This window comes from Elaeis guineensis, chromosome 2 (genome assembly GCF_000442705.2).
Source record: "Elaeis guineensis isolate ETL-2024a chromosome 2, EG11, whole genome shotgun sequence".
NCBI lineage: Eukaryota > Viridiplantae > Streptophyta > Magnoliopsida > Arecales > Arecaceae > Elaeis > Elaeis guineensis.
In genome coordinates, this window is record NC_025994.2 from 87,829,565 (window position 1) to 87,856,370 (window position 26,806).

The following is a 26,806-nucleotide window of genomic DNA, read 5'->3' on the forward strand; positions in this document are numbered from 1 at the left end:
TGACCGTAGCTATACAAAATCTCTGCATATTTCCGTGTTAAATTAGACTGCTGACAACATCATTTTCATTGCTGGAATGAACAAGACGAAGCGTACCATTAAAGCCCTTTTTTCATTAGAGAAAGTATTTTAAATAAAAGAATTCCAACAATAATCAAGAGCACAAAAGATCGGAGCACTAAGAACCACTTTGGAAATAGTACGAAAGATCATATACATCTTCTAAGTAATAAAATAGATATTGCAAATAAACAGAAAATGTTAATGAGGAAAAGACATGATTTTTTCATGTTCCATGCTTGAGCAGTATTGGGAACAAACGGTCATAAGCTCAGCAGCAGCAGAAGCATCTTGTCCATCACTGTAGTTCTGCCAAACCGTATCTTTGAATGAGCCCGCGCAGTGGAAAATTGGGACACCACTCCTAAAATTAAGGCAATCACGTGTATTTGCCAAGCTCCACCTTCTTCTTAATTGCTCGTTGGCCATGATAAACAAATGCATCGATTATTCCAGAAACTGTGAAGACACCTGAGCATCATCAAAATTCTTAAAATCAGGTTGAAGCAGCTTTGTTTTAAAACATACTTGTCTGAGCGAAGAATTAACATATAAGCAATACGAATTCCATCAGCTAATGAGCAATTGGAGATGGTGCATACCATGGAGCAAATTAGCACTATAACCACTTCTTAGCTCCAAAATAGTAAAACATGGATGCATATGTGATATGTTAGGTGGGGATGCATCCCATTTCAGGTCGTGATGGTAAGGAGCACTTTGCCCTTAAAACTTTTTCTTCTTAAAAGAAGGATAAAAAAGGTTAATGGACCCCGAGAAACTTAAAAAGGCCGATTATCTTAATTTCTTTCAAGATGAAAACATCCAACGAAAAAGTATAAGATGGTTTGCATTAGTTGTTGTATTAACCATAAACTTCTTTAATGGATAGGTTAATAAGTGGTCTTTGACAGGTTAAGTCTTAAGATATTTTCCAAGTCATATTGAAGAATGAATTTATTAAAAAAAATCTAAAATGAGAGGGTTAAGCTGCATGAAACCTCCAATTATCGCGCATAGATTTGTCAAGAAGTGCAGCAGCGATTTAGATTCTTCTGTAAAGATCACCTGCAACATGTTTATGAATTAATTATTGCATTAACAGGTGTGAGAAAGATACAGTAAGGTGTTCTGCTAGAATATAGAACACCCATAAATAAAAATAACAGTATATAGGTTTCATAAGAAGTAAGATAAAAAGAGTGCATATATGCATGTGTCTGTATGTCAGAGATCGACAAAGGAGAGGGGGGAAGAGACACATTTCTAGTTATTCTACAATATGCACACTTGGAAATCATGAGGTTGAAGTTGCATCCATAACATTTTGGTGGGATAATCTACATGTATCTCTCATTTTAATGAAACCTATGCCCACATCCATTCCTAGCGATATGCCATCCGCAAATCTTAATTATCTATATTTTTTGTTATCTCGCAACAAATATCAAGATTAATACCTTTTTTTGGCACTTTGGATTATGATTGGTGCTAGCCTCAAACTTGCTATATGGTCTACCATTCATCATGACAAGAGGATGAGTGTTTCAGATGCACCATTAATATGTTATATTCTAATGCCTCAACCTCATCTCATCATTTAAAAAGGGAAATAGATCATTATGATGTGGCTTTACCTCTCATCATCCTATCTCTGACTGAGTGGGCCAAGTACACATCCGGGTTGCCATTTGTGTTATTCTTGGCTGGTTGGTAGAGTCTTCGATATAGATGATACAGATAATACGATCAACAACAAGCTGCCTATGGATCTCCATTTGCGTCTGCTTTTTATGCATGCATTAACAAACTCCTCCTCGCCCAACAATCTTACTCAAATCATATTTCTCTATCAATTCCTCAAAATATCAACTTCCCTCCCCTGCCAAATTTTCCATTAGTCCCATTTATACTGGAATGATATGTATTTTCATCTGGCCAATTTCCTTGCCACTTCAAAAGACAAAACCTGGTTCTATGCCTGATGAAACCAAGCCAAAGATCAAGCATTGATGGTGAAGAAGAAATTTTGGGGCAAAAGAGTCCAAAATTTTTTGGAAAATTTGCTGTGATGTCAGTTTAATTTTACTTATTTTCAGCCATTGCTGGTCTTAGGTCTGGTTTCAGGTGTTTGTATGGCTCATTTCGATCATGTTAAGCGTCTAGTTGATGGATGGATGAGTTAGGTCTAGCAGTGGTCTTTAGGGTTTAGTTTGTGCTGTCAGTTCTGCCAAGTCCATCCAGTTCCCTATCTAATAGGAGGCATCCACCCCTTTTCTCCCTTCCAACTGTCAACAACAATTCTTGTATGTGTTTTATAAGGAGGAACAAAGTTGTAGAAGAATCAGTTTTTGCAGAGATTGGATAATTTTCCAGATTTGCTGTTTTTCTTCTTCCACTTCCTTTGGATGATTTGCTCTGGCCTGCGGCTTGTTCTCTCCCACCCTCCAAGTTTTCTGCACTTCATTCCGTTGATTTCAGACTAACCTGAAATCAGACCTTAAAACTATTGTAGGCTGGCCTTCATAGGGTCGGTCTACATCAATGCACCTTTGATGCGTGATCTTCTTGCTTGCAGCCAAATAACATTCAAGCACCCACTTATCTTGTAGCTTGTGATCCATATTCACTCTGTATTTCCTTATTGCAATCTATGATCATCATAAGCCATGGGCATATCAAGAGGCTGTTATAATATCTTAATGGCATCAAGCTGTGGTCAAGGAACTTTTTCGTTCTTTTCCATTCTAGGAAGGATCCTTTATCTCTCAGGAGCTTACAAGATAAAATTCTCTCTTTTTTTGATTGGTAGCTTATAAAGTTAACCAAGAGCATAGTAACCGAGAGATGAAAGCTGTTTCAAGAATGGGGATGCATAGTTCTAAAAGAAAAATAATGAAACAATAGGGAGTCTATGAGAAAGATAACAATGAGTTTGAAGCAAGTGCACTGCCCATGCTAAAAGATTTGAGCAACGGAGCTCAAGATTTTGGTGTGGATTGGAGATCTTTGCTCCTGTTGTTTTTAAGATGACATTTAGCGGACATAGGTTGTTATTTTCTTGTTGAACTTTGACTTTAGCATTCCTTCAAGGTGATTGCAGTAAGGTCTACCTCCATCCCCTAGTCGTCCATATGCTCTCTTTCGTGGCACACTAATCATTGTTATATGCTCATTTACTCCTCAACAAACATTGTTTCCTAGTTTTACATGTCAATTATATGAGCATTACAGGATACAACCCTCATCATATCTGGTCTATCAAGTAGCAACTTGACAACAGTTTAACATCAAGGATCTCAATCATTTTCATCTCCTTGGCTCTAAGGCATCATATGGTCCTTGATATCTAACTTCACATAAGAAATACACTACTGACATTATTTCCCATGCTCATATTCAAAACATTCCTGCTTCTATTTAGCTTTATTAGAAACTTTGGCCCGCCAATGCTGAGCCTTTGCCTGGCCATAAATCACCAGCTTGTTGGCAACCTGATTTATCTGAAAATATCTCAGAGGACAATCTTACACAATCGAAGTGGTGAGTCATGCAGCAGCATAGATTGATCACTACATTAACATCCTTCAAAATATCCTGTCTTCATGGTACATGAGCACTCAAATTCATTGTTCTAGCATTTTTAGCTTGAAGCTGGTGCAAGCTGGGCTAGCAATGATTATCCATTATTGATTTTTATCTTCCTCAAGCTTGTTACTGTTTTGCAGCTTAAGTCTCGAGGCCATAGCTGAAACCTACACAAATATCATTTGACTTTGTGGACCTTTTTCACATGAGGGTGTCTACCCACATGTTTCTACCTTCCTGTGCTGTGAGATATGTTTAACTTGCCAACAATTTGATGTTCTATTAGTGTAACAGAAACATCATTTTGATTGTCAACATGAACCAAGCTAGGACACAACTTTGATCATGTATAAAGTCTCCAACTTAACTTGCTAGCTTCTTAACACAATCACATACTACTCAGAAACTTACTCATGTCTATCCTGACAAGAGATACAAAGAAACCATTTACAACAAAGGACAATTTTCTAATTCTTACTATGAGACAGCATTGGTGGGCATGTTTTCACAGTTATAATTTGTATGTAGTAGAAACAGAATTATTTTAGATTACATATGCTTTTATGAAGTTCAAACACTTTCTCATTTGATTGCTTTATATTTCAAGAAGGTCAAATCACGCATAGAACACAAGATGATGCTGAATTAAGTTGATTAAAACATTAGAAACTTCATGCTACCTATAACTAAGGCTAAGCATATGCCATTTGTTGGAGCCATTTATCAATCATGATTTTCACAGATATACATTTGAATCTTATCCTCATATTAGAAGATTAGGCATTTTTTCAATTGAACTGCAAACAAATTTCAGAACAAGCACATCTGAGCATTATGTCACTCACCTTAATTGGTGAAAAGTCATAAAAGAAGAATACCCCAGGAGGAGGCTTGGGATAAACATTTCCATCTTTGAAGTGCTCTGTCACTGAGAACTGCAAGTACAACAAAAGCAAAGTTCAGTTGCCAGACTGTGCATTAAGTCACCAGACAAGATTTACAGATAAAATCAACTTCACCTGGTTTGAGTGAATTTTGCGTCCTCTTATGTCAGTGTAAATTGTGGGAACAACCTGAGAAATACCAAATGCAGTCCCTTAATGATGCTTAAGTAATCCCATATGATGTCAAAACAAAGAGCTAAGGAGTTTATACGATTGGTGTAAATATAAGGAAACCAAACATTTCGCAAATAACTGGATGTATAGAAAAGATGATAAAGACTAAGCTTGTCCATACAATCCCGTCAAAAGTCTTCATGACAAAAACACAGAGTAGCAAGTAATGTACTCACTTTTATGAAATATTGGTATGTTCCAGATGAGGCTTTTTGTGTCCACTGTGCACTGAAATTTTTATAAAAAGCGAATAAGCATTAAAAAGATGTGATCCTAAATTCTTATATCTGAATGGTTACTGTTACCAGTTAGCTCAAAACTTGAGGTAATCCATCCAACTTACCCATCAAGTGGATTTATAACACCTGGAAACTCTTCTCCAAAGGATAGCTTATTTATTTTGTGGCTTATCTGGTGTTTTAGTTGGAAGGATGGTAATCATAATACTTATTAGACAAATGAGTTAGCTGAAATTCAAATATATCCAAATAAAATGCAAGAAAAGTAACTTATGCTACTCACATCATAACTTTCTGTTTGGAAAGCCAATAAGTCATGCACATGAATTTTAGAATGGTGGAAGCTTTTTCCGGGCATAAAATGAAAATTTCCAGCTACTTTATTGACATCCAAGAACCCATGGATGTTGCATCCTTCCCCTTCTTCTTCCTTTATCTTTTGGAAAAAGCCCTCTCTTATGCACTGAAATGGCATTTAAAATCAACATCAAATCAAGAAAAGCAAAAGCCTAATGCGTGTGACGAAACCTTTCAAGAGATAGGAAGTTAATGATTGAACATTAATGATGCCTCCAGAACACTTATAAGAGCAAGAGGAGAACTGAGCATCAAACAACCACCACGATGTAAAGTATCTGACCAGTAACTAAAGCCATTATGGAAGAGCATCACCTACAGCTTTTGAGCATATAGTAAATAAATAATCCCTCTCGAAACTTGAAATCAAAAACTAAAGAAAATTGTCCCATATTTTGTGCTTAATTTGCACTACTGTAATTGACCTTGTACAGCAAGAATCAAGCAGATGGATTTAAATAATGGTGTCACCATTTATAGGAAGACAGCACCCATATGCCACAAGCTTCAAAAGTGGAGAAGGAATGTCAACACATGGTCCTAAGACATAATTAGCAGCACATGTAAACTGCATAGTGCATTTGAGACAAAAGGCTATATTAGGTTCTTTCTTTCCATTAGAAGCACCAACTCAAGTACCTTATCATTTTGAAACTTTCGAAATTTCCAGCATCTCCAAACCTAAATAATTTTTGCTCCATTTATTCCAAACATACTTTGTATGCAAAATTTTGAAATTGTGACTTGAAAAATATGAGCTACTTCAGCTTCACATGTTATAATCAAGAAAGGGAGAAAATCTTATTGCAATAATTTAATAACTATAATTGGATTTGAACTTTATTCTTCCGATTCTCATTGACAGTGCAATGAGACTAGATCTTCTCAAAATGTCAAATGAACCTAATATAGCACTGGCATTGCATTATCTCTAGTGGTGCTCAAGTTACTAGAAACATCTAGATTGCAGAAGTACCATGTCATATGCATGAGTTACAACATTTATCAAAACTATTATCACGGTTGATGGATATTCTCTTCTAGAATGCTCTTAAAACAAACCAGCACAAGGCTACCACTATGTTACTATTCCTTGCAGCAGTTATCCACAATGTATCCATTTTGTATTTTATGCAAAGACATGCAGAGTATGCCATGACTGAGTTGTCCTCAGTCATTTGTAGAACAGTGTACACCAAGGCAATGTTAAAGAGAACGTAACATATTTTCTGAGTTGTCCTCAACAGCTGTAGAGTTGTGGTGGAGCTGAACACCACCTGCTAATGACGTCCCACAAAACCAGCAATTTGAATCCTTTTCTTGTCTAATGTGCATTTATAATCACATTCAACCATTTAAATCATGTGGTTTAACAATATTTATGAGGAAGTACACGTCACTTGTGCCAAATCCAAAGCCAGTTCTAAACAATAACCTTTTTAAAAAATGACATGCTTCAAAATCAACAGAACTCCAAGACTAGTAAGCTTAAAATGGGCAATATCATTATGTTGACCTGGTCAATCAAATCTGGATTTGATAGGGCCCATCCTTTCTTCCGATATGCTTCTTGAACTTCTTCACATGAGTTACAGCAAACATCATCTGACTGCATCAAAAGAAGCAAGCTCTTACATTTCAAGTTGAGAGAAGACTCACAATGTTTGAATCTAGTCCTAAAGAAGAACAATTGACATGGCAGAGTACCCTAAGCAAAAGATCAATGCATCCAACAATCAGAACTAATGATCTTTGGGGCAGTTAAGATAACATACCTCTTCTGCACCATAGCAAGAACCACAATAAGTCTCGTTATGCTCAAGCCTTCCTCCATGCTTTTGTAAAGGCCTTTCAATCTATATGAAAGAAAGAACCATACAAGTGCTTGAATATTAAACAAGTAAAGAATAATAATATATTGTGGAGACAAATTAATACAGAAGTTTGTAATCAAGAAAAGAATTAAGTTCTACAATGAACACCAAGCTTGCATTCATGAATCAATATGCATTATCAGAAGAGAAACATTCAATAGAATGTTTTCACATTAAAGCCACTGAAAGTCCACTATGAACCACACTATTCAGAACTTAACGAGAAAGAGTACCTTCAAAGGTCAGAAACTCAAGCATCTGACCCTAAACTAAAATTGGACAGGAATGACAGGAACTATCTGAAACTACTAAACTCCAAAAATGTGGTCAATCTTTGATAGATTTTAGCCAAAAAAAATCATTTTAACCAAAACTAAAAACTTTGTTGATCGCATATCTATCAAGTTATTTGCATTTCAATGCATTATTTGACACATATCTTTTGTTGATATTATATGCTATCAAGACCGTTAAACTTACAAATATATTACACATTATTTAGTACCACGTGCTATCAAGACAGTTAAACATATGCTATATTATTTATTGTGCTATAATTTTTGGTATACATGAATTTACAGTATTGCACGACAAACAGTCAACCACCAAGCTCACAGGTACAATGAAGACCACCAATAACTTGTATTTTTATACTTCATGTTTCCTAATACTACTTACAACGCACGCACTTCATAAGCAGTTTACGTTCCTGTATACCTTGTGATCATGAACACACTCACGCTTCCAGGTGCCTAGGCTAGAAGAGTCATAGTGACCACTTAGTCTAGATTTCTTCATAAAGTGACCACTTAGTCTTACCATAATGATGCAAGATAAAAGAGAGAATGTCAATGAAGTGATGAAACAGCTTAAGATTGGGTTTAAGCAGAGAAACTTTTACATATTTATTAAGAAAAACCCTAATAAAGCATGCAAACAGTCGAACACAAAAACTGACGGAGCCAAATAGATCTTTGTTGACCTTTGCACAACAGTTTTTGCTGTCATAAACAAGCATCCTTGCTTGAAGGGGAAGATTAGACAAGTGAGGTTGGTGGAAAAGGGGAGTTCTTGTTCACCAAGTACAAGTGTTTTTTTCCTTTATTTATCTAGTACACAACAGAGTGTGCATTTCAGGTCTCTTAACATGATCCCTGCCTGAAACCTCACAAAATTCCACCAGAAAAGAAAAACTAATACAAAGCCTAATAACCTGTACTATACCCTAGTCTTTAGACAACAAAGCAATATCATGATAAAATGGCAAAAAATTGCTCCTATAAACAATGACTGTCCTCAAGTTTTTCTACAAAAAACAAAAAAAATGCTAAAGAATTGAAAGAAAATGAGTTTGCCAAGCACAAAACAACTGCAGGCTTATCATTTTGATGCAAGAATGGAAACAAAATGCAAGCATTTACTTGGGCAAACAAGCATTGCCAAAGCTCATGCTAAAAAAAACCTCTGCCACAAGTATATCTATGGCTTAACATAGAGGATCACAATTGTGATGACCTGGGCCCTTTTTCTCTTCAAATTGGGGCAGAGCCCCTCTTTGTCACGGAGGAGGAGAACTTCTCCTCCTCTTTGGACTCTACCGGCATAAAGGACCCCAAAACCCCCTTCATGCCTCTCATTGCCAACCATTGCAGCCCCTTCTTCCTCTTTCTTTCTTCCGATTTTTCAAGACCCATGCCGACCGAAAATTTGAGCCAGAGAGGCTGCTGGAGCCACTATAAGACCTCAGTCTTCCTCTTTGGTTCCTCTTCTCTACAATGCTAAATCACCACTGCCAGCTAAGAAGCTTATCAGAAATCGACCAAGGAAGACCTCCGCCCACTTTTCTTGTCTTTCAGTCCACTTTTTCTCCTTTTTCCAATCGGCAGTGCCATTGCCTCTCGATGCCGGACACTTGGTCAAGTCCCACGGCCTCCCTACGTCGCATCTTGGCGAAGTTATGGCCACCGATGAACGGCCATGGACAGAAAACCTGATCAATACATGAATTATAGTATTAAATATTATATTATTTAATCTTTATTAGTCGATATTTAATGCTTCTTAATCTCTTTTGCAGGTGATTAGGAGATTTGAGTCCAAACTCAAGAAATGCTCAAAATCAAGCCTAACTCAAGTTCAAAATAAAATTCAAAAGTCCAAAATGATGGAAGGCCCAAAACCTCTTCATGCAGCCCACACAATGTACAGAAGATTTGGTATACAAGAGTTGGTTGCATGGTCTAATCCACAGCACATGAAGTTTGAAAAGGGAATAGTTTAAAAAGTCAACAACAAGTTTCACGTAATGGGTGATTTAAAGTAGAGACCCACATGGGAATATTAAATGAAGAAGATGTTGGCTGGGCTTGGCATGTGATCACTAAGGCATTTAAAAAGTATGTGGGACCCAGCAACTTGAATGCATGGGATGGACGTGCATTGGCAAACGGTGAGCATGGTTTAAATTTCGTGGAAGCAATTGTAGAAAGAATGGCTAAACAAAAAATAAATATGGAAAGACGCACGGTTTTACGAAAAAAATACGGATAAGAAAAGGCTGTTGAGATGCGAAACAAATACGGCTTGAACACGTAAAATAAAGTCTATAAAAAAAAGATCACAGAAGACGTCGGGGATTTGACACCATCATTCTTCTCCACATCAAAACCCATGTCTCTCCCTCTGTTGCCATCAAACATTTTCCGGCTGCTGTCCAAGAGTCTCCTCAGCAACAGGATGTTAGTGCTTAAGAGTTCCATGGAAGGCTAGATTTTTCCAACTCGGGAAGACGATGAAGCCGGCAACATAAATTTATTTTCTTTTTCTTGTATTTATTTTTTGTTGCAATGAAATAAAGTATTATTTTGTGCTTCATGTTTATTTGATATTCTTTCTTCTTTAGAGATTTGGATTCAGCATGCACAACCTATACTCTTCACAGACATGCCGTGATCTACAAATACGGTACGTACTTAAGAGAGATAAATTATTGTATTTTTAATTAAAATCTTTAACTTGTAGTTGAGATAAGGTAATCTATACTCTGGACGGATGAGCCATAATCCAAGGATATGGTTCATACCTATCCGAGGTAAATTACACTCCATCTCAATTACAAATCTCATCATTGCTACATAAAAGTAAAAAAAATATATAAAATCTATTTTGCATGGTGGATTCCAAATTTTTGAGGCTTCTTTCTTATTTGATTTCTTTTCGTGAATTAAATTAAAATTACCGCTTTCTTAATAATTAATTAAAATTTATCTTCTCTTTTTCTTCTAATAATTATGAAACAATTATCCGAAATTCCTGTGGATACGATCCCGATTCACCCTCTAGCTATGTGATAAGTTAGAATTGGGTTTATTTTTTTTGATGCCCTGACGACATGCATCAAATTTTGGCGCCGTTGCTGGAGATCTTGACACAGTTAATTTGAAAAAAAAAACATATTTTTCAGCTTTTCAATTTTTATTCTTGCTTTATTTTTTTTTATTGCTTCCTAACTAGATTACCTTATTAGAATAATTAATTTAGTGCTTTTTAATTTTAGGATTTTTTTTTATAGCTTAGTGATTTATTGCTTAATTATTTAAATTTATTTTTTTGCAAAACTCAAAAAAATTATTTCATAACACTTAATTAATATAGCGTAATCGAAAATATAAAAATTTTAACTCGATTCGACACCTTATTTGTTTTGCATTGGATATCCATAATTAACTTTAAGGGCACTTAACCCATTAATTAGATAAGGTGGAGATTTGATCACCCTTCCTTAGTCCCCAAAACCATAATCTTCATTTTGCATATCTAAGCCTAACTTAAAATTAATTAAACGTTGACCACTAAGGTGTTCGAGCTCACTAGGACAGGGCACTCGGCAGAGTTGGATCGAATCAGGAATGACTAGTTGACTGGTGTCTAGGAAAGGGGTTCACAAGGACAAGAGCCCGAAGAAAGGTGGTTCTCTAATTAGGTCCGTTGTGAAAGCATGGAGAGACTCCCACCGATCTCACCATTATCTGGCTAGTTAGTTAGTCGGTTTCTGGCTTGGAGGGCTCCAAGATAGCCTTGGCAATTAGGAGCTGTCTAGATTTAAGATAACCTAGGATAGAAATAAGTTGTTTGAGTAAGTGTTTGAAAATTTAAAAATTTTAAAAAAAATCTTATAAAAATTAAAAATTTTCTGTTTTAAGATGTATGCTTGGTCGTAGATCATTACGACCAGAAATTCTACATTTTGATCCAAAAATGGGAAAAACCTTTAGAGCTAACAAACGTAGAAATATAGACTGAAATCAAGAGAATGATCCGCCTAGACAGTTGAAGGAGTATTTTACTCCTTCCACATATACCTACTCTCTTTGTATCCAAATGCCCCCTGTAGAGGCCACCCAATATGAAATTAAGTCCAGTATAATCCAAATGTTACCCTCATTTTATGGACTTAGTAACGAGAATCCTTATAAGCATCTTGACGAATTTCTTAAGATATGCTCAACAGTCAAGATTCACAACTTCTCCGATGATGCCCTTAGGTTGAAATTATTTCCTTTCTCACTCAAAGACAAAGCCAAATATTGGCTACATACTTTGGATTTCATGACTATATCAACATGGGACCAGCTCCAAGGAGAATTTTTTAAGAAATATTTTTTCATAGAAAAAACTAATCAAATAAGAAAAGCCATAACTAGATGGAGAAATGTTTCATAAAACATGAAAGAGATTAAAGAAACTTATTAGAAAATATCCCCATCATGCTGTACCCAAGTGGCAGTTAGTCCAATATTTTTATGATGGGCTATCTGAAAAACACCGACAAATGGTTGATGCATCATGTGGTGAGACATTCATGCTCAAAAGTGAAAATGAGACATGACAACTGTTTGAAACTTTAAGTGAAAATTTATTACATCATATGTCTGCCTCTATTGGAGACAAACCCATGTTAAACCCAAAGAGGGGTGGAATCTATGAAGTAGGAAATGCCACAGATATCCATCATAAGGTAGATGAATTGTCTCAAAAATTAGATCGATTATTAAGTATAGGACATTCCCCTTCTCCATCTAGTCAGATGCAAGATATATGTGCACTATGTTCAAGCCCCACTCACTTTGTGAGTGAGTGTCCAACTGCACCACAGTTTCCTGAATATGTACAAGAGTAAGTCCATCAAGCCCAAACCACTCATAGATCAGGGAACAATCTTTATTCTAGCATGAACGATCCCTATTCTAGTACATACAACCCAGGATGGAAGAACTACCCGAATTTTTCATAGAAACCACAACCAATGATTCCTCCGATGCAACAAGGATCAGGTTATCCAGGTGCGACTTCTAGGTATCCACCCCAGTCACAATACCAGAATCCTCCCCAACCCACCCCAAATACCCATAGCTCAGCTTTTAAAAAAAAAGTGCTGCAAGCACTTAAAGGACTAGAAATGAACACCCAACTCCTTCACTCCCATACACAATCAATAGCAAAGCTAAAACCCCAGATAGGACAGTTAGCAACAGTTTTTAGTAGAAGGGAGGAAGGTAAATTACCAAATCAGCCCATCAATAACCCAAAAGGACAGTACATGGCTGAGAGCTCCACCAGTCCTGAAACTTTTTTCGAACATGCCAAATCGATTATGACCCTTAGAAGCGGAAAAATCTTAAATCAACCTGAAGTAACCCAGCAACCAGAGCCACCAATGCCGGCCACACCAGAAAAGAAGAAACCGAAAGAGAGGAAAGAATCTGTTAATCCAGCACCTACACCTAAGGCTCCATTTCCCAATGCTTTAGAATCTCCTCTGTTTCTTTTCAAAAAGGATATTAAGATGAATGAAATGTTAGAACTTTTCAAATAGGTTCAAATAAACTTACCGCTTCTTAATGCTATTAAGCAAGTTCCTGCATACTCCAAATTTCTTAAGGATCTGTGCACATAAAAATGAAAATCTAAGGCACAGATACCAAGAAAAATACACCTAACTGAGCAGGCCAGCTCAGTTTTTCAGCAAAGTACCCCATCCAAACTAAAGGATTCAGGTACCCCAATTATATCCTGTGTCATAGGGGATCTCATGATTAAAAAGGCATTATTAGATTTGGGTGTAAGTGTAAACCTTCTCCCAAGCTCTGTTTATGACCTATTTGGATTTGGAGAGTTAAAACCTACAACGGTAACTTTACAACTAGCAAATCGATCCATTAAAGTACCTCGTGGAATGCTAAAAAATGTGTTGGTGAAAGTAGATGAATTTTACTTTCCTGTTGATTTTTTTGTGTTGGATATGGAATCTGGCAGCAACCCCAGCCAAATACCAATCATTCTAGGAAGACCCTTCCTAGCAACCGCTAATGCTTGTATAAATTGTAGGACCGAGGTTATGGATGTATCTTTCGAAAACAAAAGGCTGAGATTAAATATTTTCGATGCATTTCAAGGACCACCCACGTACGACCATAACGAGATCAACGTGCTAGAGGAAGTTGTAGAAGATAACGCCCTTGCCTTGCTCAACTCAAATCCTTTACAGGCATGCCTAACACATTTTAGAGTAGATAATTTGGATATTGATAGGTATACTGAAGAAGTACATGCTTTGCCAGAACCTCCCAAGTTTAATACCATTCCCCCTTGGACTGTAAAATATGAGCAATTACCGACTCAATCAAGCCCTCTAGTACCATCTTTAGAAGCACCACCTATCCTAGAGCTAAAATCTCTTCCTGTTATGCTGAAATATTCTTTTCTCGGACCTAATGATACTCTACCAATGATCATTGCATTCGACCTAACCACTGACCAGGAGGAACAACTTGTAAGGGTGCTCAAAAAGCATAAAGAAGCCATAGGATGGACGATTGCCGATCTAAAGGGTATAGATCCTTCTGTTTGCATGCATCGCATTCACTGTGAGGCTGAGGCCAAACCACATAGGGACATGCAACGAAGATTGAATCCGAATATGCGGGAAGTTGTGAAAAAAGAAGTATTAAAATGGCTTGATACTGGTATCATCTACCCGATTTCGGATAGCCAATGGGTTAGTCCAACCCAGGTAGTACCTAAGAAATCAGGTATTACTGTAGTAGAGGACGACGAGGGTGAGTTAATTCCTACTCATACAATAACTGGTTGGCGAGTATGTGTGGACTATTGCAAGATGAATGCCGTCACTAGAAAAGATCATTTTCCTTTGCCTTTTATTGACCAAATCTTAGAACGGCTTGCAGGACAAAGTTTCTTCTATTTTCTGGATGGATATTCAGAATATAATCAGGTTCCGGTATTCCCTACTGATCAAGAAAAGACCACCTTCACATGAAAATTTGGAACGTTCACATTCAGACGTATGTCGTTTGGTCTCTGCAATGCACCAACCACTTTTCAACGGTGTATTTTGGTCATCTTTTCTGATATGGTTGACAAATTCCTAGAGATCTTGATGGATGATTTTTCGATATTCGACCCTACCTTTGATGACTATCTTCAGAACCTAACCAAGGTACTTCAACAATGTGTGAAAACAAATCTGATTTTAAGTTAGGAGAAAAGCCATTTTATGGTTCGTGAGAAAATCGTGCTCGGACATATTGTATCCGAGTAAGGGATCGAAGTAGATAAAGCCAAGATTGAAATAATTTCGAAATTACCTCCTCCAACCTCGGTTAAACAAGTACGATACTTTTTAGGCCATGCAGGTCTCTATAGACGTTTCATTAAAAATTTTAGCAAAATCTCACGACCCTTGTGCAACTCCTAGCCAAGAAAAATTCTTTCGATTTTAATGAAGATTGCATGGCTGCTTATAATACGCTCAGAACTGCCTTAACCACTGCACCAATCATAAAACCTTCGGATTGGACCCTACCGTTCAAAATTATGTGTGATGCTTCTAATTATGCTATAGGGGCAGTATTAGGGCAAAGGTTTAATCGAGAACCATATGTAATATATTATGCAAGCAAAACTCTTTCAGATGCCCAATTGAACTATACCACGATCGAAAAAGAGTTGCTTGCAGTACCTTCTGGGCTCCAAGGTCCTGGTATACTCTGATCATGCAGCACTGAAACATCTATCAGAAAGGGATACAAAACCAAGACTGATTAGATGGATCCTTCTATTACAAGAATTTGATTTAGAAATTTTAGACAAAAAGGATTCCAAAAACTTGGTAGCAGAACATATTTCTAAGATCTTGATAGAACACAATAAAGAAGCGATCAAACATAGGTTTCCGGACGAACAACTCTTTTCAATCTCTTCCACTGTTCTTCTTTGGTTTGCTCATATAATCAATTACTTGGCAGTGGGACAGATCCCGTCTCACTGGACCCAACAAGAGAAAAAAAGATTTCTTTCCCAAGTAAAATACTATTTCTGGGAAGAACCAGAGTTGTTCAAATGTTGCTCAAATCAAGTGATCCAATGTTGTGTCTCCGAGTGTAAAGTCCAAAGTATTCTTACCTTCTATCACTCGCTGACATGTGAGGGACATTTTAGTGGAAGAAAAACTGCAGCAAAGGTATTGCAGAGTGGATTTTATTGACCGACACTATTCAAAGATGCACATGAATTCAACCGTAATTGCATGCGATGCCAACGAACAGAAAATATTTCAAGAAAAGATATGATACCCCTATCCCCTATTCTTGTCGTAGAAATTTTCGATGTTTGGGGGATTGATTTCATGGGACCTTTTGCTTCCTCATTTGGATTTGAGTATATTTTAGTCGCAATAGACTACGTTTCAAAATGGATAGAGACAATAGCAACCAGAACCAATGATCATAAAGTTGTGATCAAGTTCATTCAACATATAACATCTTTAGTCGGTTTGGGTGCCCAAGAGCCATCATAAGTGATAGGGGTACACACTTTACAAATAAGCACTTTAAAAATTTAATGAAAAAATATGGAATAACCCATAAAGTTGCCACACCTTATCACCCCCAGACAAATGGCCAAGTTGAAGTCTCCAATAGGGAGATCAAACATATTCTTGAAAAAACGATAAGACCTGATAGAAAGGATTGGTCAGCACACTTGGATGATGCACTATGGGCTTACCGTACGGTTTTTAAAACACCCATAGGAATGTCTTCATATCGACTTGTCTTTGGAAAGGCTTGTCACCTACCAGTCGAATTAGAACATCGTGCATTTTGAGCCATATGAAAATTTAATTTTGATACGAAAACTGCTGGTTCTAATAGGAGACTCCAATTGAATGAGTTAGAAGAACTACGCAATGAAGCGTATGAAAGTGCTAAAATTATAAAGCCCAAACTAAAGCATATCATGATAAATTCATTGCATGGAAAACATTCGAGCCTAATCAAAAAATATGGCTCTTCAATTCTAGGTTGCATCTTTTCCCCGAAAAACTTCGCTCATGCTGGGACGGACCCTTCATCGTGACCCAGGTATTTTCCCATGGAGCTGTAGAACTCAGAGAACCTAAACAGGAGAACACTTTTAAGGTAAATGGCCAGCGTCTGAAACCATATCTGGAAGGAATCAATGATGGAGAACTAATTGAATCTGTTGATCTAGTGGATCCAATAGAATGATACTAAGCACAATCTGGCTGAAGACTTTAAACTTAGCGCTCCTGGGAGGCAACCCAGCTTATGCATTTCATCTATCTTCTTTTCTTTTGCTAGGGAAACCTGAGAACGACAATCAAACAAATTGGAGGGAGCATCCCATCTAAAACCCAGATGGAGTCACGAACAAACCACACCCGCAAAGGAAGAACCTCTTATCCGATAATAAACGAGCACATCGAACTCAAATGGTAACTTTCCTTATAATTTCTTTTTCTATTCTATTTTTTTCTTTTCTTCCATTGAGGACAATGGAAATAAAGACGGAGGAAGAAAATAATTAAATTAATCAAGTCCTCAAAATATGATTATAATCAATTTTGTGTACCAGATTTTGTCTCGAATTAAGTTAATCGGGCATTCTAATTAATGAATGATTAACGGTTTAGATAATTTTAAAAATATTGAGGGATAAATTATTAAGAAAGCCCAATAAATGGAGTTTGGACCAGAATATGAGAATGAATTTTGAAGTAATTCTAGAACCTTCTGCCCAATGATCTCAATAAGAAATCTACTTCATAAGGGTATAAGTGAAAAAATCGAAGTTTGAAAAAAAAAATCCACCTTGAAGTTAAAGTTTATCCAGATTAATAAAATAAATTTTTAGTATTTTTCACTGAGTAACCGGACCCTTTCACCTAAGCGTTGTTGTTCGCGTCAAAAGGTGAGAATGCAAAAAAATCTCTTGTAGAGTCAGTCTTAACTTGTAGCCTTTTTGACTCGAATAAGCCTAAGGGGTGCTCTGCACCTAATGCACTAAAGCCAATTGGTTTGGAAGTCATTGACCTAAAGCTCGTTACATGAGTCAACTAGAAAGCTTAAGGAGTTAGGACATTGTACTGACTATACATTCAAAAAAAAAGAGAGAATAAATGGACTAAATTGCAAAAAGACACTACACTAAGCCCACAATAAGTTAGAGGATTTAAAGAATGAAGTGGAAAATTGATGAAAAAAAACTCTAAAAATTCTATGGACTTCACTCAACCATTAGATGGATAGAATTGATAATCCAATGAAATATTACTTTAATGGTCTAGCCGAGTATCATCTGATCTTAAAACTGTCAAGATAACTTTTAATTCAAGGACGAGTCTATACACACTACTGATTTATCTATTTTACTTGAGGACGAGCAAAAGTTCGAGTTGGAGAGTGATCAATACATGAATTATAGTATTAAATATTATATTATTTAATCTTTATTAGTCGGTATTTAATGCTTCTTAATCTCTTTTGCAGGTAATTAGGAGATTGAGTCCAAACCCAAGAAATGCTCAAAATCAAGCCTAACTCAAGTTCAGAATAAAATTCAAAAGCCCAAAATGATGGAAGGCCCAAAACCTCTTCATACAACCCACACAATGTACAGAAGCTTTGGTATACAAGAGTTGGTTGCATGGTCTAGTCCACAGCACATGAAGTTTGAAAAGAAAATAGTTTAAAAAGTCAACAAGTTTCACGTAATGGGTGATTTAAAGTAGAGACCCACATGATAATATTAAATGAAGATGTTGGCTGGGCTTGGCATGTGATCACTAAGGCATTTAAAAAGTATGTGGGACCCAGCAACTTGAATGCATGGGATGGACGTGCATTGGCAAACGGTGAGTGTGGTTTAAATTTCGTGGAAGCTATCGTAGAAAGAACGGCTAAACAGAAAATAAACACAGAAAGACGCATGATTTTATGAAAAAAATACAGACAAGAAGAGGCTGTTGAGATGCGAAACAAATACGGCTTGAACGCATAAAATAAAGTCTATAAAAAGAAGATTGTAGAAGACGTCGAGGGGTTGACACCATCATTCTTCTCCACATCAAAACCCATGTCTCTCCCTCTATTCAAAATCAAACATTTTCCAGCTGTTATCCAAGAGTCTCCTCAGCAACAAGATGTTAGTGCGTAAGTGTTCCATGGAAGGCTAGATTTCTCCAACTCGAGAAGACGATGAAGCCGGCAACATAAATTTATTTTCTTTTTCTTGTATTTATTTTTCATTGCAATGAAATAAAGAATTATTTTGTGCTTCATGTTTATTTGATATTCTTTCTTCTTTAGAGGTTTGGATTCAGCATACACAACCTATACTCTTCACAGACATGCTGTGATCTACAGGCACGGTGCGTACTTAGGAGAGATAAATTATTGTATTTTTAATTCAAATCTTTAACTTGTAGTTGAGATAAGGTAATCTATACTCTGGACGGATGAGCCATAATCCAAGGATATAGTTCATACCTATCCGAGGTAAATTACACTCCATCTCAATTATAAATCTCATCATTGCTACAAAAAAATAAAAAAAATATATATATATAATCTATTTTGCATGGTGGATTCTGAATTTTCGAGACTTCTTTCCTATTTGATTTCTTTCGTGAATTAAATTAAAATTACTATTTTCTTAATAATTAATTAAAATTTATCTTCTCTTTTTCTTCTAATAATTATTAAACAATTATCCGAGATCCCTATGGATACGATCTCGATTTACCCTAGCTATGTGATAAGTTAGAATTGGGTTTATTTTTTTTTTGATGCCCGACGACGTGCATCAAAACCCAAGAACGGTCCGATTCCCCTATTTTTGGGCATTTTCCATGAATTTCCACCGGCTGGTCCTCGCCGCCGACTGTCCCCTACGCCACTACCGTCGGCCGCCTGTTGCCACCGCCCATCGCCAGTCCTCCGGCCACCAACTACCATAGACCACCATCCCCTCTTCGGCCAAGAAAAGGAAGAAGAAAAAAAAGAGAAGAGAAGAAAAGAAAAGGAAAAAAAAGAAAAAGAGAAGAGTTCTCTCTCTCATCTCTCTCCTTCTCTCTCTAGGTTTTCTCCTTTTACTCCCTCTTTCTCTATCTATCTGATCTACAGACCCCAATATGAATTTGAGATGATCTTTTCAAAAAGATCCGAAACTGCCTTGATATCCATGCAGCCTGTCGAGCCAATCATCCCAACCATGTCGAGTATCTTTAAAATCTATTATTGATGAATCTTGTTAATCAATCTTGATCTTTATCCAATCCAAGCTTCACGATATTTTGATCGAATCTCTTAGATTTGACCCTCGACTAGGAAGCCTTGAACTACCCCAATGCCCGGACAGCTTGTTGGATCGACCATCCAACTACAGTCTCCTTCCCCTTTGATTGAATTTATCGAATAAAAATTAATTATATTTTTAATATGTTAAATAGATTCGAAAAATTCGTCTACCGAAGTTTGAAGAGCTAAGCTAGACGAGGTAAGTAGCCCAGACACTTCTTGTTTTCAAATTACAGGATACTTTCAATACTTAAGACGTTATAAATATAAAAAAAAAATTTGACATCGATGATTCTATATTTTCTTAAATTAAGGATCAAGCATATGATATTATATAAATCATGTATTGTCATGAAAAGTATGATTTTATAAATATTCTAATATTAACAGTTCATTTGTGAACTATGAACACTATATTTATAAAAATATGTACAATTGTTAGGAAAACACTGATCCCATGATTATTTCTCTTTATGGATTATGAACTCTGTAAAGTTGTTAAATGTCTTTCAACTTATTTATGAGGTAAGAATACATATTTTAAGAAAATATAATTTAAGAAGTATGACTATGAGCTCTAAGATAGCTATGTACGGTCCTGCCAATGGGTTATAGTAGTTGGCATATAGCCCTTGTCAGTGGATTACAGTAGTTTGACACATGGCTCTTGCCAGCGGGTTACAGTAGCTTGATACATAGTCCTCGCCAGCGAATTACAATTAGGACTGTCAAAATGAGCTTGGCCCACAGGGCCGGCCCTGCCCAACCCTGTAAATGGGATGGGCTGGGCTGCCATATGAGTAGCCCAAATAACAACCGGGCCTGTTTGGCCCGTCCCACATCAGCCCAAGGGCTAATATGGGTTGGGCCGGGCCAGCCCAGATAGGCCATGAAAATTTAAAAAAATAAAACAAAAAATCCTATTACAATTTACAGTGTAATAGTATTACTATTAGGTATTAGGTTTTATATTTTATTGGGAGGCTAGGATGGTGGGAGTGGGACCTAAGTTTTTTAATTTGATTCCCGAATCCTGACCGCTGCCCACATCGCTGGCCGCCGCCGTCGCCCCGCTGCCCCCACATCGCCAGCCACCGCCGCCGCCGCATCGCTGCCCCCTCCTCGTCGCAGGACGACCGCCTCCTCGTCAGCAAGACGATCGTCTCCACCGAGCAGCAAGATGCCGAGATCCTCCTCCAAGCCTCTCCTTTCCATCGATCGACGCCCCTCCTTTCCAACCATCGCCAACCGACGGACGATTGACGCCGCCGACCAGATGATTCCCCTCCTTTCCGATCGCTGACCGGACAATCCCCCTCCTCCGGGCCTCTCCTTTCCGCCAATCGATGCCCCTCCTTTACGACCGCTGCCGGCCGACGGATGACTGACGCCGTCGACCGGACGATTCCCCTCCAGCCCTCCTCTGAGCCCCTCCTTTCCGCCAATTGACGCCCTCCTTTCCGACCGCTGATCGGACGATCCCCTCCGGGCCCCTCCTCTCCGCTGATCGACGCTCCTTTCCGACCGCTGCCGACCGACAAACGACCGACGCCGCCGACCGAACGATTCCCCTCTTCCTCCTCGATCTCCCTCCCTCTCGATAGTCGCCCACCAGTTGGTATCTCTCTCCCCGACTCTCTTTAATCTGTAAACCGGATGTTAAATTAATTGATATTAAATTATTAATTAAATTACTATTTCATTAGATTTTACTTTAGTCATACTGATTATTGAATCAATCATAGTATCTTTTGTTTATTATATTTTATAATTTTTATGTAGAATTTTTGACAAATCATGAAATCTCAGTCGTCAGAAATTCCAATCGAAACAGAAATTGAATCTAATATTTCTAGATCAATGAATAAGAAGCAGAAAATAGGAACATCAGATGTTTGAAATTTTTTCACAAAAATTGGTAAAGCAAAAGATGGAATTGAAAGAGCAACGTGTAATGGTTGCAAACATGAATATAAAGTTGGTCCTAAACCTGGTGGTTCAAATTATGGAACTTCACATTTGCATCGTTATTTGCAAAGTTGTAAAATGATTGAATATCATAATGTGGGCGAAATGATCATTGATCAAGTAGGAAAAATAAGATCTAAAAAGATAGATCAAATGATTTCTCGTAAAATACTTGCAGAAACTATCATTAAACATGACTTGCCTTATAATTTTGTTGAATATGATAAGATCAAAACTTGGGCAAAGTATATAAATCCAGATGTGGTGATAAATTCTAAGAATACTGCTGTGGCTGATGTTCACAAAAGTCATTTGAGAGAAAAAGAGAAGCTTAAACAAGTTATGGCTAAGATTCCTAACAGAGTGTGTTTGACTTCTGATGTATGGATAGCATGCACTACTGAGGGTTATATTTGTTTAACTGCTCACTTTGTTGATGAAAATTGAAAACTAAACAGTAAAATTCTCAATTTTGCTCGCATAGAACCTCCCCACACTGGAGCTGAATTGGCTTCAACTATATTTAATTGCTTGAAAAAATAGGGTATAGAGAAAAGTTTTTTCTATTACCTTAGATAATGCTTCATCTAATGACAACATGGTAGATATTTTGAAATGTCATCTTCGTTTGCAAAATAGCTTATTATGTGATGGAGAGTTCTTTCACGTATGTTGCTCTGATCACATACTGAATCTCATTGTTCAAGAAGGCTTGAAGGTGGCTAGTGAATCCTTGTATAAAATCAGAGAGAGTGTCAAATATGTGAGGGGATCAGATGGGAGGATGAAAAAATTTCAAGAATGTGTTAAGCAAATGGATCTTGATGTAGGAATTGGTTTAAGGTTAGATATATCAACCAAATGAAATTCAACATATTTGATGCTTAATAGTGCACTCAAATATGAAAAGGCTTTTGCTAATCTCCAATTGGTTGATAGAAATTTCAAATATTGTCCAACAGACGATGAATGAAGGAGAGGAGAGAATATATGAATTCTTGGAACCATTTTATGAGACTACTAATAAGATCTCTGACTCATCTTATCCAACCTTCAACTTATATTTTTTGCAAGTTTGAAAAATTGAATGTATGTTGAATGATAATTTGTATTGTGAAGATGGGATTATCCGGGACATGACTCAAAGAATGAAAGGAAAGTTTGACAAATATTGAAAGGAGTAAAATGTAATGCTTGCAATTGGAGCTATTCTTGACCCACGCATGAAGCTTGAATTTTTAGAATTTTGTTACTCAAAGATTGATCCTTCTATTGCTGAAGAGAAAAGAGATTTTGTGAAGATGAAATTGTACAAACTCTATGAACAATATGCAAGCAAGTCCAGTGCATCATCAAGTGCAAGTGCAAGTGATTCTCAATCCAATATTTTGCCTAGGCCAAGTAGAGGAGCTAAAACCAAGGATACAAAAATTTTTAGTGTAAGTTTTGAATATTTTTTAAAATTTATTATTTTAAAATTTTAATTTTTTTTCAGCTGTATATTATTTAATATCTGATGTCTCATCTGTTTCTCTTTTTTTGTTGCAAATATATTTAAAATTTTTTAGGAGTTCAAGAAATATGGGAGTGCAACTAAATCTAATGATGGCAAATCTGAATTGGATCTTTATTTGGAAGAGCAAACACTTGATTATGACTGCTTTCGTAATTTGGATGTACTCAAGTATTGGAGGGATACTACACAATATCCTGATCTTTTAGTTATGGCATGTGATGTGTTAAGCATTCCAATTACTACAGTAGCATCTGAATCTGTCTTTAGTATTGAAGGTCGTGTTTTGAACAAATATAGACGCTCTCTCCTTCCTGAAAATGTCCAAACTCTTATTTGCACATGAAATTGGTTGCATGGCTTTGCTCCAAATGGTATTTTTTTATGTTCTTTAGATTTATTTTAATGTCTTGATTGATGATTGATTTCTATTTTCCAATGAGATTGATTGTCTAATTTTTTTATTATTGTGAATTTTAGATGAAGATGATAGCCTGGAGACAAATGTATCACAAGCAGATTCAAATGTCATACAGCTTGAGGAAGAGGCCAATGAAGATAGTGAAATATGATTTTTTGTGGACATTAAATTTTAGTATTTTACATGGTTTAGTGTGATGAATTATTGAATTGGTGATGTTTGAAACTTTTAATTTCTACTTTATTAATATTTGGATTGAATTTTTGAATTTTAAATGGTTGAATTGATGATGTTTCAACTTTCAATTGATGATATGTTGATTTTTTTATTAGATTATTATTTTTTTTATCAATCATTTGAGATTTAAGACCCATGAGCTGGTCCGGCCCGACCCACGGCCCTTAAAGGGCTGGACTGGGCCAGCAATATTACGTCCCATTTTTTGGATGGGCCTAGCCCGGCCTGACCCATTAAATTTTAGGCCCTTATAGGCCGGACTAGGCCGGCCCATTTTGACAGTACTAATTACAATAGCTCGGCACACGGCCCTCGCTAGCGAATTACAATAGCTCGATACACGCCCCTCGCCAGTGGATTATAGTAGCTCAGCACACAGCCCTCATCGACAGATTATAGTAGTTGGCATGATTTGATTACAACCCTATCATGGGTATAAAGTGCCCTTAGCATTTAATCTAAGAGAATTATTAAAAATTATGATATGATAAAATGACAGATGATTTATGATTTTATCTATAAAATTAACATGATTTATTAATTTATTTATTTTATGCATTCGAAATCATGTTTATGTAAATGGTATGATTTACGCATATGCAAGAGTATGATTGATTTATGATATAATGATTTTATAAAAATTTTATTTTACAATAATAATTATCTTCTCTAAATGATTTATTGATGTATGTAGAAACTTATGCTTGATCCAGATAAAATAGTATAAGATTTACTTACTAAGCTGGTATAGCTTATTTCCTTTTTCTTTTTCTTTTTCTGTTTAGACAAATAAAATTAGAAATGAAAGATAATCCAGACTTAAGGATCTACGCTAGCAAGCCTGGAGATGTTGTAGCCGAATCTTTGTTTATAGGATAATTATGGACTTGTAGTCAACTATTTATGAATTTCGAGACATGGGTTTGATAATTGATTTTGGATTTAAATGCTCTAAACCAATCTTGATTTAATTGCTTGATGAATGATGGTATTGACTCTTTTATTATATTTTATTTTTGATGGATTTTAGCTGATTATGATTGATAGGCTTCGTATTATTGAGAACAATATCTCTCGATAGCATGGCCGTATCATGTCCCGAATATAGAGTGTGACAACAATTATATGACGTTATTAAAATTTTAAAAAGGGATATTTTTTGTCATAACTTGCATATGAGTTCTTTACAAATACTGATAGAAGGCAAGGCAGACATAACTACTTAGAAATGAAGCATGAGACTAATTAGAATTAAGGATGTATAAATGGATGAAAAATCTATATGCCCGCAATAAATGCCTAGAAAATTTGAAGAAAAAAGTCTGAGACAGTAAAATAACTATATATAGTATATAACTGCAGTTGCATGAATGGGATTAAATATGGTTGCAAATGCAAGTTATAGAAACCTTTTTAAACATTGAGATGCAGGACTGCTTATAAGGCTAACTTTGAAAACAATGATCACAAAATTCATTAACTCAAAAGTGATTTTGGCTAATTCAGGGTACTCAGGACTGGGTGTTCAAGTAGCAGAAGACAGTGGACTGTCATAGAGGAAAAGGTGCAGTACCCCTAGTAGAAGGTTCCACAGTTGAGCTCATGACACAAAATTAAAGCGGCATAATACCATCAGGGACCTTCACACTGAAATAGTGCAACTTATATCTGTACTCCAAAGTGACAGGCTTAAAGGTAGCCTCAATTAAATTTGTTCAATTTAAATTAGCCTCGATGATATCAAATATACCTAGAAAGCTCTATATTTATATCAAACCACCACTAAAATTTATTATTAAAAGATTAAAGATTCACAGTTAACACAAAATCTTAAAACACAAAGAGGCAAAAAACTCTGACATATCCACAAAACCACTTGAAGCTCAGGGTACAATATCTTCAACCTTTGCCTATGCTTGCAAGAAATTCTATGTTATTTTACAAGCTGACATCAATAAATATCAAGATTAAAGTTTTGACCAACATTAAAGTTCAAACAATTTGCTAGTCATTTATTTGTAGTTAGTTTCAGATGACTCCAATCAACTTCAATCCTAACAATTTTAGATATAGATATATCTTGATTGGCATCACTCCAAACCATATGTTACAGGATTTGAAAAACCATTGTGAGTCTATCATGGAGAAAATCCTATTCCAATATATGCTGCCTTCAATCAGCACATCAAAATATGGAAGTAGTGTTAGAAAGATTTTGCTTCAAATGAATCTAAATCATGGCTAAAGGTGTCTCACCAATTAAAGAGAAAGTGATCGATAACCAGTTTCGATGCACAAACATGTACAACAGAAATTTCACAAGGAACTGGTAAGCAGGGTAAAGTTTATTGAAGGATTTAGCAAGCCAAGAGGAAGATCCAAGCTAACTTAGCTGGGATATAGGTGGAAAAAAGTACATGGAAAAGCTTGCAACAGATCAGAGATAGACATAACAGAAATAATTGGCAAATGAGGATTTACAAGCTTGATGGTTATGGTTATGATTACAGATCAAAAATCATGCTGCGTATCTTGCTTATCTAAAGAACTCAGTATGCTAAATATCAAGGCCGTGTATGTCTCTTTGGAATGTTCAATGGTCCCAGCAAGCTTATGATGTTCACTACTGTTTATAACAGTGGAAGTTGAATATATCAGCTCAATACAACCATCAGTAAGACATTTATAAATCACCCTAACAATCTGAAAATTCAAGCGAACCATTTATCTCTCATGATACAGCCAATCTAG

General features: G+C 36.4%; 1 protein-coding gene across 1 annotated transcript in view; it reads right to left on the bottom strand.

The window, feature by feature from the left end:
* Positions 1–93: 93 nt before the first annotated feature.
* LOC105055004 (uncharacterized) overlaps positions 94–26,806 on the bottom strand; it is a 33,097-nt gene continuing 6,384 nt past the window's right edge. The window contains exons 5-13 of the mRNA XM_010936691.4: positions 7,138–7,218; positions 6,879–6,971; positions 5,289–5,468; positions 5,110–5,177; positions 4,943–4,994; positions 4,668–4,721; positions 4,494–4,583; positions 1,062–1,128; positions 94–531 (exon numbers count right to left, since the gene is read on the bottom strand). Of these exons, the coding sequence (XP_010934993.1) occupies positions 440–531; positions 1,062–1,128; positions 4,494–4,583; positions 4,668–4,721; positions 4,943–4,994; positions 5,110–5,177; positions 5,289–5,468; positions 6,879–6,971; positions 7,138–7,218 (777 nt within the window). The 3' untranslated portion in view covers positions 94–439. The remainder of the gene's footprint in view (positions 532–1,061; positions 1,129–4,493; positions 4,584–4,667; positions 4,722–4,942; positions 4,995–5,109; positions 5,178–5,288; positions 5,469–6,878; positions 6,972–7,137; positions 7,219–26,806) is intronic.